At 38.9% G+C, this 14,535-nt stretch overlaps 1 protein-coding gene across 6 annotated transcripts in view; it reads right to left on the reverse strand.

The window, feature by feature from the left end:
• The window catches only part of TIMD4 (T cell immunoglobulin and mucin domain containing 4), a 56,291-nt gene that overhangs the window by 32,197 nt on the left and 9,559 nt on the right, over positions 1-14,535 (reverse strand). For 5 of the 6 annotated variants that reach the window (XM_031025009.2, XM_006730479.3, XM_081826231.1 and 2 more), the window contains exon 1: positions 351-510. The exons of the other annotated variant lie outside the window; for it this stretch is intronic. In XM_031025009.2, the coding sequence (XP_030880869.2) occupies positions 351-495 (145 nt within the window). In that variant the 5' untranslated portion in view covers positions 496-510. Of the gene's footprint in view, positions 1-350; positions 511-14,535 lie in introns of those variants that run through there. 6 annotated transcript variants of the gene reach the window in all.

Below are 14,535 nucleotides of genomic sequence, written 5' to 3' on the forward strand. Positions count from 1 at the left end.
AATAAGAATTATAATAAAAGCACTTGTAGAACAAATTCCCCAGCCTCCGACTATGCTAATAACACCTGCAGATGAAACTTCTTTTCCCCATTTCATCTGACCCCTTATTTTGTGTTTCTTCTTAAATGGTCATTTCTGATATGAACACAAATTATCCCACCCTAAAACTCCAAAACCAGTCACAGGATAAAATAACAAGGAAGGGGAGAGACCCTGCAAAGAAGGAAGCCTGGAAGGAAGGAGGAATGAAGCAGGCTTCTGCTCTACTAAGGCCCGATCAGCCATGGGAATCCATCACAGGATGCCAAGCTATCCAGGGACTCCTGCATGGAAGGATTCAGAACACTTACTCAGAGAAAGCCGCCCAAGCTCAATCAGCAGCCAGAGAATAAGAGGCCCTTTGGACATTTTGATGGTTGGCAGGCCCCAGGAGTCTGTCTGTCTGTCCAAAGCCCATTTCTTATACTCCAGTGAATGCTGACAGGGCAGGACCATTTAGTTTCATTTCTCTTTCTGCCTCATAATCTTCCCTTTCCCCCTCCTGAATGGTCTCCCTCAATCTGGGATGTATGATAAAATGTGCTGAGCACTTTTCTCCTGGCCACTAGCCTATGTACAAATATGTGCATGGATAGTGCAGTTGCATCTGTATTCCTTTGTCCATGCATATCAAGGGATTTCCTACTTGTGTGTTAGCATCCATGCATGTGCTCGTGTGTATGTGCATGTGGGTGCTGTGCTCGAGCTACAGTCCTCCTGGCTACTGTGCAGCTCAGAATAAAATGCAATGAACTCTCCTCACTGGCAGCTGTTTACACATAGAATCCTCATAGGGGCCAAAGGAAAGTTAGCCTAGAATTTGCCTCTGCTCCATTTATCTGATTCACCTGGTTCTCCATCACTCAGATCTTTGGTTGCTTTACCCCATGGAAAAAGAAAAGCAGGACTGCAATCAACCATCACATAAGCCAAAATCACCATTAGAGTTTACTAGACAAGGAAAGAAGAATTCAATAGAAGAAGCATACTGTGGCCATTACAGGATGGGCTCAGGTATTAAAGAAACCCAAGTTCAGGACCCAATTCTACCACTTTTTAAGTGAAGCCACTTGATAGAGAAGAGCATAAAAGATAATTCATGAACCAGATTACAAGGCTTGACTCTGTAGATACAATGATCTATCCAAGACCACAGAACCAGTTAGAGAAGGAACCAAATCAACCAGATGTGTTTTCTAAAATAGACTTAGGGGCACCTGGATGATTCAGTCGGTTAGGCAACCAACTCTTGCTCTCAGTTCAGGTCTTGATCTCAGGGTTATGAGTTCAAGCCCCATTCTGGGCTCCATACTGGGCCTGGAGCCTACTTAGAAATTAATTAATTAATTAATTAGACTTAGATCATCATCACTGGTTATTGAATCCTTAGTTATATACCAGGCACTCTGCTACATGATAAAGATGTATTATTTAATTCTCACAACCATAAGAAATAGATAATATTTTTTCCCATTTAACACATGAGGAAATTGAGGCTTAAGGGAGCTACATAAATGACATTGACAGCTAAGAAGGTGTGAAAACAGGACTCAAGCCCAAGTCTCCCTGATCCCAAAGTCCATGCCCCTAATCACTACACCCTCCTTTGACCTGTGATTCTTAGGGTAATACAGACATGAGACCACCCATACCAGTGGCTGGCCAGATCCCACCCAGCCCAGAGAATGAATTTAAGGATTCACAAATGCTCTAGATTTTAAAAAAATCCTCATTTGATTGTAACCCACTAAATGAGCCTCAGACATTCAACATTGCTCATGGTAAAAGTATTGGTGAAAATACAAATATCGGATAAGACTCTGGACTCAGAGAAGCCAGAAAAACAAGGGGAAGGGATGAAAATAGAGGGACTCGGAGAAAACCTTCCCATTGAATACCCATTGAATTGTGGAATCCTCTTCCTAGGGAACTGGGGGGTTTAATCTCTGGATAAACTGAATGGCCCTAATAAAACACTTATAGATATTGATATTTAGGTATCCCCCAACAATATCAACACAATTGTCCTTCAATAAAGTTACCAGTGCATAAGCCTCAATCTTATATGCAGCACTCCTAATTAGTTTTTAGTGTGTCACTTTAAATACAAATAGACAACCAAGGATCTGAGACATGTGGGGAAAGTCTTCAGTATGAAAAAGATGACAACATCCAAGATGACTTTTTCTACTCACATGTATAGCAAATTGATAGGATGACTAGAAGCCCTAGGAGCTGGACAGGCAATGTTTCTCTCCACATGGCCTTTCCTCAAGGCATCTTGGGCTTCCTTACAGTATGGCTGTCTCAAAGTAAATGAATTTCTTACATAGTATTTGGCTTTCTCAAAAATGAGTGTTCCAACAGGCTCAGGAAGAACCTGCAAAGGTTATGACCTAAACCTACATGTGATTCAGTATCATTTCTACTGCATTCTGTTGGTCAAAAAGTAAGTTATAAGGCCATCCCAGATTCAAGTAGAGGGAACAATACAAGGGTGTGAATATCAGGAAGTTCATTGGAGGTGAAGGGGAAGCATCTTTGCAGACTAGTTACCACAACAAGCAAACCAGGTTGGAGCAGAAGGGCAAAGGGATAAGGTTTGGGGTGGCAGTGGTAAATGTAACTGGTAGATAGTCTCATGCATTTGGGCATTTTGAAAATAGATTCAATAGGTCTTTGACAGAAAATGGTTGAATCATTGGGATGAATTTTGATAAACACTTGGAAAATTAAGAAAAGGAAAATGAGACAATTATTACAATGATGAAAGACAAAATATTATACAAGAAAGAATATGTAATTATAGTACATTTGCTCAATGTGAAAGATAGTTATACAGTCATGATAATGTAAACTCTGGCTACTAGTTTAACAAAAACTGCGAAATGAATACATTGGGAAGATGGGCAGAGAGGAAGTGGAGGAGGAGTGCAAGAAAACCAAACCCTACTCACCCTTAGAGGAGGTCAATAGATGGTGATGAGAGTGATCAATCAAACAATACCAGTATAAGCACATTATTTGTAATATGGAAGGAAAAAAAAAACAGAAAAAAAAACTCAGAAGAGTTTACATTTTATGGGAAAGAATAGGAAAGGAATTGACTATTTTTTCAGTTATGCCTTTTAGAATAATTTTACTTTTAAAAAATGCACATATTGAGCACTCCTAGCACCCAGATATTAGTTTCTAAATACCACTCTCCAATAGAAGGAACCAGGGCTCTTTGGGGAAATGGCTGATTCTAGGACTAGGGCAACAAATACTTCAAATGAATCTGGAGCATCTTATACTAGAAAGTATGAAAGTGCTGAATAAATAGATTGATGATAGATAATAGATAGATGATAGATGATAGATAGATAGATGATAGATGATAGATAGATAGATAGATAGATGATAGATAGATAGATAGATAGATAGATAGATAGATAGATAGATAGATAGAACCCACAATGGTGCAATTGTTAATGGGACACCAGAAACAACTAAAAGAGCTCTCAATGACCAAAGCTGGAACAACCTGAGCAACAAAATAAACTAGTACTGGATTATAACCCAAAGTATAAAATAGATGTCTATACTGATACAGTGATTGAATCAATAAATAAGTGAGGGAGAGGAGGACTAATCTTCTGTCCAAAAGAATTCCAAATAATTTATGTAGAGACTTACCCTTAAAGGGAAGGTGGAACATAACTCCCACTCCTTAAGTGTGGGCTGGACACAGTGACTTTCTCCCAAAACATCCAGCAAAGACAGAGAGAACAAAGATTACATTTAGAGTGGAGAGATCTGGCAAACGCTACCTCGAGCACGTGATCAAGGTCAGCATCAAGAGAGAAGTCACGATGATGGTTTGCACCCTTGATATGTGGTGTAAATGGCACTTTACCTCTGTGGTAAAGTCTTCCTCCCAAGGAATATAATCCTAGTATAATCATAGGAAAAACATCAAACACAACCAAACTGAGTCACATTCTACAAAATATTTGACAAATACTTCTCAAAACCATCACAATCATATAAAACAAGGAAAGTCTGAAAAAATGTGAACAGCTCAGAGGAACCTAAGGAGATGTGACAACCAAATGTAATGTGGTATCCTAGATAGGCCCCTGGAAGGGAAAAAGGCTAGTAGGTGAAAACAAAGGAAATTTTGGACTTTGGTTAATAATAATGTATTAATATCGGTTTATTAATTATTACAAATACAGCATTTCCACAGCGTAAAATGTTAACAATAGGGGAAACTGGGTGTAGGGTGTATGGGAACTCTCTATTCTATCTTCATCATTTTTCTGTAAATCTAAAGCTATTCTAAAACAAAGATTTTCCTAGTGCACATATTCTTTTATTTTAGAAATGCAAATGTTAATTTAGTACCTGGAAGGGGTCACACACTGGAAAGAGAGACTGAGACTAAGCTTGGTTATCTTCTCTTCCTAAGTTAAGGTCCCTGGACAGTCTTTAGGGAATTCACAAACATCTAATATTGGATGCTCAATTTGTATTACTGTATTAAAGCATATTATTCTTGAGAGAGGGCCATAGCAGTTTTTGGTAATTCATGTCTTTGCCATCTTCCTCTGCATATGGAGGTTTGTGTCTGGAGAGCCAGTCCTCCCTCATTCTCAGTAAGTGCAGTTTAGATGGCATTGATTTCATTCATGGCCATGCTGTTTAGATCAAGGATGAACAGTTGATCCAAATAAAGTCAAGGATACATAATCTTGACACATTTCCTGGAACTTTTGAGAGGTAGGAACACTCCCTATTTTTCACAGATTTTTCAGCTGTGAGGATATGAGCCTGAATCCAAAGATATCCATTATGTCACCAATGGGTGAAGACTGCCTGATGAGAGAACCAATCAGGCAGAAGGTAAGTGGAGAAATAGAGAATCCTAGGTCCTTGACAAAGTTTGAACCCCTGAAACAAGACACATCAATGTGCCGATAAATTTCCTCTTGAGCTTAAACCAATTTGTGTAGGGTCTTCAGTCATTTGGAATCAAAAGACCCCATGTTCTTAAACCTAGAAAGACTTCTATATAGTGGTAATTCAGCTGAATGACTAAAGTTTTTCCAATATATAAGAGTTTACACAATTATCTGGCCCAGGTACCTGCTTCACAAAACACCTGCTTCACCCTAACCTTTCAATCATTCAGCAAGTGGCTTGTCAATCTATTATACTTTAGGCATGTGGGAATTCTGCTAGGCTCTGGGGATAAAGACAAATAAGGCATAGATCCTACTCATAAGGACCTGACAGTTTCAAATTTTAAGCAAAAGAAGTATTATTTAAATTACTATTTAAAGATAAGGCTATTGGAGGCCAGAGAAGATAAAAGACTGTTAAGTAATATGAAGGAAATAGAATCCAGGTTTTCTAATAAAAAGTTTTTTATGTTAAACAATATTTCCTTTCTGATAAATGAGGTTAAATGTAATCCCACTCATTCATTCTTATTCATTCATTTCTTCATCAGATAATAGCAGGGATCAGCAAACTGTGGCCCATGGACCAGATCCAGCCCACCACCCATCTTTGTAAATAAAGTTTTATTGCAACACAGCCATACCCATATGTTTACATATGGTCTATGGCTGCTTTCACACTACAATGGCAGAGTTGAGTAAATGCAACAGACACTGCATGGTCCACAAAGCCAAAGATACTTACTATCTGGTCTTAATACAAAGAGTTCACCAACCTTTGAACTACATATTGAATTCATGCTATGTGCCATGCACTGTGCTAAACACTAAGACAGGAATATTAGACCCGTCATTCTTGTCCTCAATAACTCACAGGCTAGTGCCTCCTAGTGGGAGACAAGCAAGTTAACAGACAATATAGCATGTTTTGATAGGGAAAGGACAGAACAAACAGTATGGGAGTGTTGAGAGAAGATTCCTAGCCCAGTCTTGAAGATGGAAGAAGAGAATCAAGGACACTTTTTAAATATAGACCTCAAGGACAATGGAGAGGGTTGGGATGTCATGGAAAGAATTTCAGGCAAAGTAAAGAGAGTGTAAAATCTCAGTGGTGGTAACAGTGAGGTATTTTAGACTAACCAAAGAATTTCAGCTTCACAGGTCTTTATTATAGTATTTAAAATAAATGTGGAACTGGGGTGCCTGGAGGGCCCAGTCAGTTAAGCATCTGACTCTAGATTTCTCACAACCATCTCAGGGTTGTGAGATTGAGCCCCAAAGTGGGCCCTGCACTGGGCGTGGAGCCTGCTTAAGATTCTGTCTCTCCCTACTCCCCCTGCCCCTCCCCCTCCCTCTCTCCCTCTTAAAAAAAAGTAAATGTGGAATTAAATGTTCACACACACACACACACACACAAAAGCAAATGAAGAAACAGAATAAAACAGTGCTATGTGGGTTGCCTGGTGGCTCAGTTGGTTAATCGGCTGCCTTCGGCTCAGGTCATGACCCCAGGATCCTGGGATCGAGTCCCGCATTGGGTTCCCGGTTTGGTGGGGAGTCTGCTTATCCCTCTGCCCCTCCCCCCAACTCATGCTCTCTCTCTCTCTCTCTCGCAAATATAAATAAATAAAATCTTTAAAAAAGAAGAAGAAAAACAGATTAGTGTGTGTGTGTGTGTGTGTGTAAATTTCTCTTTGGCTGGATGTCAAATCAGGAGGGAAGAAATGGAAGGGCCTTGTGAGAAGGCTGGAACACAGACCAGGGGCAGATCATGAAGGGCCTGATAAGCCACATGAAGTCTATTTTCTGGCTTACTTAGAAGTTGGTTCAATCAGAGACATGGAGAACCATGGAATCTTGGAATCTTAGGGGAAAAAAAGGCAAGTAAAGGATCACTAATTTACCCATCGATACAAAGCTTGATATATGTGGTCACACTGCTGCTTGCATACTTCCTTCCAAGTAGTCCATTCTACTTCTGCGTAGCCCCAGTTGTTAGGGAAAATAGAAAGGAATTAATAGTCACGAAATTGCGGCTATGTGTTAAGCACTGTGCTAGGTGTTGTTCACATATTATCTCAACACATCTGTAAAAAAAATTATCTTTTGCACTACACGTACAAGGAAAGAGGGATTAGAAGATATGTAAAATTTAACTTAAAATATAGCTGTTATTCTCTAGTATGTTAGAGCTTATTTGAGGACAAGAACAGAGGTTCACTAATGTTGCCCCAAAGAAGAGCTGACTCATGACACGGGCACACATGGCCCGGAATCAGTACCCCATCAGGAATCTCCAAGGCATCACTTGCTCTACTCTTCTCTTGGGTATCTCTGCCTCTCTCTGAACTTCTCCCCATGACTAGCTTCCTCATGATTTCAACTCGCTCATGGTCTATATCATATATTCCATCCCCAAATCCTCTCTGTGACCCTCAACTCAGATCTCTGAGCTCACTGACTCATTCTCTCAATTCTAAATTCCAGATTTCTGAAAGAGAACTCCAGTCCCTCCAGTTCTCATTTTCCATGGTAGGCCCAAGCTATAGTTCGTTGGCAGATCAGTAGTTGGCTACCCTAGGATCAGCCTTGTCCATGGGGAGAAAGATCCTGTGCAGAACTCAATCATCCCATTTGCAATTTGGGAAATGGGAGCTATGAATGAGGTATAGTCCCTCAGAAGTGGCTGAGGTAGACAGGCAATAAATAAGAACTCTAATACAAATAAGAATAAGAATGTGCATATGAGTTGGTCACCAAAATAGTCCATTGAATCACTTGGGAATCCATTCAACTGTGAGTAACAGAAAATCCAATTAACAGAAGCCTTAGCATTTAGGGTATTTTTTTTTTCCTCTCATAACAAGAAGTCTGGATGCAGGTAATCCAGGGATTCAAAAATATCATCAAGGACTTGGGCCCAGGTTGGTTTGTCACAACATGATCACAGGACGACTGATATACTTCCAAACATCAAATTCATCTTTGGGAAGGGGAAAGGAGAATCATAGAGGCTTTTACATCATTATTCCTTGACTTTTATTTGGGAAGGGAAGCCCTTCTAAGCAAATTTCCCCTAATAACTTATTATCTAGAATGAGGCCACCAGTCAACTCTCAAATCCATCCTATGACATATTTATGACTGGTTTAGAACAATTAGGTCCATGTGCTGAGCTTGGGGTAGGGACCTGGGGTCTCTGAGATCAAGAGATGGAATATTCTGGTTTCCTGAAAAAATTAAAGAAGGATATTAAGAGAAGGAAAGGCTGTTCATTGAGCAACAGACAGTATCTTTTTTAACAGAGCATTCCTCCAGGACAAGGGACCATGTATACACACACCTTGCAGCTGGACCCATGCCAGGCATCTGACATATAGCTAGTTCTTGTTGAGTGAATGAAGGAATGAATGAATTAATTAATTACTATTTTGACTCATTAAAGGGATAAACTAATAACAAAGAAGAAAGAAGACTAGGGTGGCTGTCCGGAGATGCAAATATTTCAGAAATCTCCATGAGAACTTTGTCTTACCTCTCTGAATCTCAATTTCTTCATCTGTAAAATAGGATTGAATAATCTCTTCACCATAAAGTTGATTTGGGGATTAAATGAGACCATTCCAAAGTACTTGGAATCATAAAGAATTAGGAAGATATTGGTTTGATTTATAAGCTATGGAAACAAAGATAGGAGGAAGCTGGCATGAGTCAATTGGCCTTTGAAGTCATCCTCACAAATAGAAAAGGAGAAATGGTGCCTGGGTGGATACATGTTCTGACTGGTTCAAGAAGTCACTGTTACATGGATTTTACCCTCTAAAGATAAAAGAGAGTTTCTATCTAAATAATATGGGAAGTGCTGAAATCTTGGAAACCCAACTCTTGTTTTTCTGATAAAACCAAAACTTGGATTAAGAAATTGAAAGTGGAAGAATTAGATGTAAAAAATGAAAAAGTACATCATTCAATTTCCCTGGGGCTATCCTAGTTGGCTCAAATATAAAGAAATCATTATTTCCGGGTCACATTATATTGCGGAACCTCAGATAAAAATAACTGGCGGCTTTGGACAGTTGAGTTCAAGTTGATTTCATATAGCTTAGTGATAGTTTTTGCTACAGATATTTCAGTTATCTTCCAGGCCTATGGTGGAGTAGCATGCCCACCCTCAGGATGTTAGATATGGCCACATCACTTGATTTGGCCAGTGCCTGTGGGCAGAAGTGTCATGGGTCATTTGTAGGTGGGAGTCTATATGAATTTGCATACAATTCACTGTTTTCCCTTCCCCCTGACAGAGCAACTGGCTCTAAATAGTGTAAGTTCCACAATCCTGGGCCCCTGAGTGAGAATGACATTAAGCAGGAACCCCTCCCCCAATGACATTCACTGAAAGCCAACAAAAACAAAAACAAATTTTTATTGTTCTAAACCAGTAAATTATTTGTTTAACTGCAGCATCATATAACATATCCTAATATCACCTGAGCTCTATGGAAACAGCAATGAGGAGTGGTAAAAAACATTCAAGTGAGACAGTCCACAATCAGAGGCTCTGACACTTACTAGCTGCATGGCTACCATTTAATCCTCTGTAGCTTTGCTCTTGTTCCTGTATCAGTCTAGATCTGTGGTTCTCAGATTTGGCTGCACTTAAAATCACAAGAGAAACTTTTCTTAAATAAATAAATAAATAAATATTTTTTTTTAAGATTTTATTTATTTATTTGGCAGAGAGAGACACAGCGAGAGAGGGAACACAAGCAGGGGGAGTGGGAGAGGGAGAAGCAGGCTTCCCACAAAGCAGGGAGCCCGATGCGGGGCTCAATCCCAGGGCCCTGGGACCATGACCTGAGCCGAAGGCAGACGCCCAATGACTAAGCCACCCAGGCGCCCCTATTTTTTTATTTATTTATTTGAGAAAGTGAGAGCAAGAGAGCATGAGCGGGGGGCGGCGGGGGGAGAGGCAGAGGGAGAGGGAGAAGCAGAGTCCCTACTGAGTAGGGAGCCCAACATGGGGCTCGATCCCAGGACCCTGGGAAAATGCCCTGAGCCATAGGCAGACACTTAACTGACTTAGCCACCCAGGTGCCCCACAAAAACTTCTGAAAAATAAGCCCAAGTTCTACCCCAAACATTGCGATTTTATTGGTCTTAGGTGGAACCTAGACATTAATATTTTTTTAAGCTCAAATGTGCAGCTAGGTTTGAGAACTACTTGTCTAGGCTTCCTTAATTTTACGTAACTGGTTCATCTTTCAACAGTCAGACTGAATCTTCTACAAAAAGTCTTCCTGAATTCAAAGGTCTCACTTGAGCTTTGGTGGCAAGTTGGGCACACCTTATCTCTGTAATTAGAACATCATAGTAAGGTTATCCATGTCCAGATGTACTTTCTAAATGGAGTGTTAGATCTCCCAGAACACAGGGACTGTACTAGAATCTTCTTGTGCTGGCACCTCATGTCATACTATGTATCAAAGTGTGTCCCCAATAAATGATTATTTAAGCAGAGAAAAGACCACTTGATGAAAATTAAGAAATCATTGGTTGTCCTTGAGAAAACAGCTCTAAGAGAAGGGTGGAAGAAATAAGTAATCATTCTACATTGAGAAGTGGATGTGAAGGTAAGTTTGGTTATCTATTTGAGGATGTTGTCTTGACACAAGAAACCGAAAGATAAATGATGGTGGTCCAGAGAATGGGTTATTTTTAGGATGGGCAAAAAGCAGGTTTTATAGCATTGGGAAAGATACCATTCAAAGGGGGAAATGTGTTTCTGGAGAAGAGTTTAATTTTTGTTAGTCAAAGATTCAGAAATAGAAGGAGATGGGGGGGCGGGGAGCACCGGTGTACAAAATGTCAAGAGTGGTTATTTCTATATGGTGAGATCTGGGTGGGATGTTTTCTTTCATTTCCAGCAGATGCTCAATAAGTATTTGTTCAATGAATAAATTCTCTTTGTGTGAGTGAGCGTGTGTGTTGCTTCACAGGTGCAGAGTGGAGTTCAACATACAGTTTAAGACAAAACATCTTCATGGTCTGTTGTACCTCCTCCTATTTTCTCTGATATCTGCATAACTATGCCAGCCTTTCTTTAATGTACTGAATAAATGTCACTGCATATGTAAGTATCCTTGAAAGATGCAGAGTAATGCTTTGTATGTTATTTTTTACAAAACATCTTGCTATAGATCTCATTCTGCTTCTCTTTTTTTTTTTACTTAACCCTATGTTTTTAAGATCTGTGTTACTATATGTACATTAATCTTATAGTTTCTAATTGGTGAATATACCCTTGTAGGTATATCCCCTGTTATACTCATATATTCTCTTAATGATGACTACCTAGTTTGCCTCCAACTCTTCACTAACACACACACACACACACACAAAAATATTTCAATGAACAATCTCTTACATATCCCTACATGGACCAGAGAAAGGATTTCTTAGGGGTAGATATCCAGGAAAGGGATTGTTAAACCATAGGCTAGCCACACACTTAATTTTCATAAGTACTGCCAAATATCTCTCTAAAACACCTGACCAGTTTTACTCCTACCAGTTGTGCATGAGAGTCTTGTTTGTTTCCCCACATCCTTGCTAACAATATCCCTCCTTTTTTTTTCTTTTTTTTTTTTAAAGCAGGTCACAGATCCATACTAGAGAGTCGTTTATTAATGGTCTAACCAGAAGAAATAAAATGGAAATCTGGAGAAAAACAAAGGTGCCACCAACAAAGGGAGACTTTTTCTCCTCCACAACAGAAACAAATTCTGAACCTCCCATAACCTGAGCTAAAGAACCAAGATTTGCACATCCAGGCAAACATCTGGGTGGCTCTGGGCCCTGCTCAGAAGCAGCTGGCTTCAGCAAGGGGAGAGTAACCATATCCCTCTTTATAATTTTTGCCAAGCTGATGAATGTAATGAGCTACTTTGTTCTCTTTAGATTTCTTTTACTACTATGAGTTTAGTCATCTCTTCACATACTGGTTAACTGTTTATGTTTCTCCTTTAGTGAACAGATTTCTCTTATCTTTGCCTATTTTTCTAGTGTGTGTGTGTGTGTGTGTGTGTGTGTGTAACGTCATCTCTAAACATTAAAAGCAATTTTTTCTGCTCCATCATCCCTCTACCAATTTTGTCCATTGAATACTTCACTGAACTGAAATCCTTAATAATGATTTACTAAAATATATCAAGCTTTATCTTTATGACTTCTACTTAGGGGGACTTTTATTTGAAGTTTTTTTTCCACTCCAAGATTACTACAATATTTGTGTATAGCTTTACCACTAATTTTATAGTTTGGTTTTGCAATTGGTCTCTAACTGGTCTCCCTCTGGATCTCCATTATATATGATATGAGGTAGAAATCTAACTTTATTTTTTCTACATAATAAGCTAGTTTTCTCATTACTTTCTCCTAAAACTCCAGCTTTTCTTCACTGGTTGGTGATGCTATCTCTATCGTATGCCATGTAGAATATTAGGCAGATAAATATATGTGAATATGTGTGTGTTCTTTGTTATTTATTCTGTTGCATTTGGGCTTTTTGTTGGTGTTCTTGTTCTTGTGCCCTTATCACATTATTTAATATGATGGCTTGGTAACAGAATTTAATATTAAGAGGAGTGGTTTTGATCACTCCCATTACTTCAGTTTTATTTTTATTTATTATTATTATTTGCTATTTTTTATTTTATACTTCCATGAAAATTCTAGAATCAATTGTTGAGTGCTTAAAAAGATCCCGTTAAGAGGATGGGGAGGGCGCAGTGAAGGTAGTCAGAAGGCACAAACTTCCGGTTATAAGATCAGTAAGTTCTGGGATATAATGTACAGCATGGTCACTGAAGCTACTAATACTATATTGTATATCTGAAAATTGCTGAAAGAGTAGATCTTAAAAGTTCTCATCAAAAGAAAAAAATTGTAGCTACATGAGGTGATGGATGTTGACAAAACTTATTATGGTCATCATTTTGCAATATATACACATACCAGCTTATCATGTTGTAAACCTAAAACTAATACAATCTTATGTCAGTTATATCTCAATAAAACTTGAAAAAAAAGACCCTGTTGAATTTTTATTGGAATTGGCTTAAATGACCTGATTTTTTAAAAAAGAATTGATATCTTTACAAATGTTAAATCATTCCGTTCATTAACTTAGCACATCAGGTTGTCTTGTGTTCCTTAATAGAGTTTTCATTTTTTTTCATAAAGGTCTTGTGCAGGGCGCCTGGGTGGCTCAATTGGTTAAGCGACTGCCTTCGGCTCAGGTCATGATCCCAGGGTCCTGGGATCGAGTCCCACATCGGGCTCCCGGCTCAGCGGGGAGCCTGCTTCTCCCTCTGACCCTCTCCTCTCTCATGCTGTTTCTCTCTCTCTTGCTCTCTAATAAATAAATAAATAAAATCTTTAAAAAAAAAAAAAAAAAGGTCTGGGCACCTGGGTGGCTCAGTTGGTTAAGCGACTGCCTTCGGCTGGGGTCATGATCCTGGAGTCCCGGGATCGAGTCCCGCATCGGGCTCCCAGCTCAGCAGGGAGTCTGCTTCTCCCTCTAACCCTCTTCCCTCTCATGCTCTCTGTCCCTCATTCTCTCTCGCAAATAAATAAAAAAATCTAAAAAAATAAATAAATAAATAAATAAAATAAAAGGTCTTGTGCATCTTTAATTACTACATACTATATGCTTTTTCTTGCTAATGTGATTTATGCCTTATTTTTATATTTTCCAGACAATTATTGCTGAGATAGAGATTGCTGTTGACAGCTACTTTCTACTTTGTATTCAATTAACATGGATTACTTTTAAAAAAAATTTATGAAACAAAAAGAGGGAAAAAGAGTAATATGAAAAGTTTGCCTTTGTAGGAAAAATGCTATTTTTTCCTCTAAAACAGGAAGGAAGGAAACAAGAAAGGTTAAAGATAGAGAAAAATGTAATGGATTAAGTGAAGGAAGTTGAACAGATCATTTCTTGAATTGAAATAGTCCTGAGAGGTTTAAACCACATCCCCTAAAGAAAGAAAATATTTTTATGTTAGAAAACCCAGTCCGGTCATGGTGATCAAGGAGTTAGTAGGGAAACAACTCTTTTCAAAAAGACTTACAGAAGCCCAAAATTGAAGGACTAGACCTTCAAAGGAAAAGAAAACAAGATCAAAATGAAATCTAAACATTATATTCTCCACCTACTTCCCCATCTATAAAATGAGGAGACCGAACTAAATGATATCTAAACTTCCTTCTACCTCAAGTTTCTGAAAATATTCCTTTAGAAAATGAAGCACTGGGAGTGGAAAAATAATTTTAAGTGTGAATTAATCTCCTCTACTGCCTCTCCTCTTCTACCGTTTTCTCTGGCAAAGAGAATTTTGAGAAGAATTATTCTCTATGGGAACTCAAGGGGAGTAAGTGTAGTTTATGTGACTGAACAGAGACAATTTGGGACTGGCTGCTTTTAAAGAGGAACTGGATTATTTTTATCACTGTCATTTTGGTGGATTACTGAATTGGCCCTTCCCTGCCA

The sequence above is a fragment of the Leptonychotes weddellii genome, chromosome 7 (genome assembly GCF_054177405.1).
Source record: "Leptonychotes weddellii isolate Sample4059 chromosome 7, ASM5417740v2, whole genome shotgun sequence".
Lineage (NCBI taxonomy): Eukaryota > Metazoa > Chordata > Mammalia > Carnivora > Phocidae > Leptonychotes > Leptonychotes weddellii.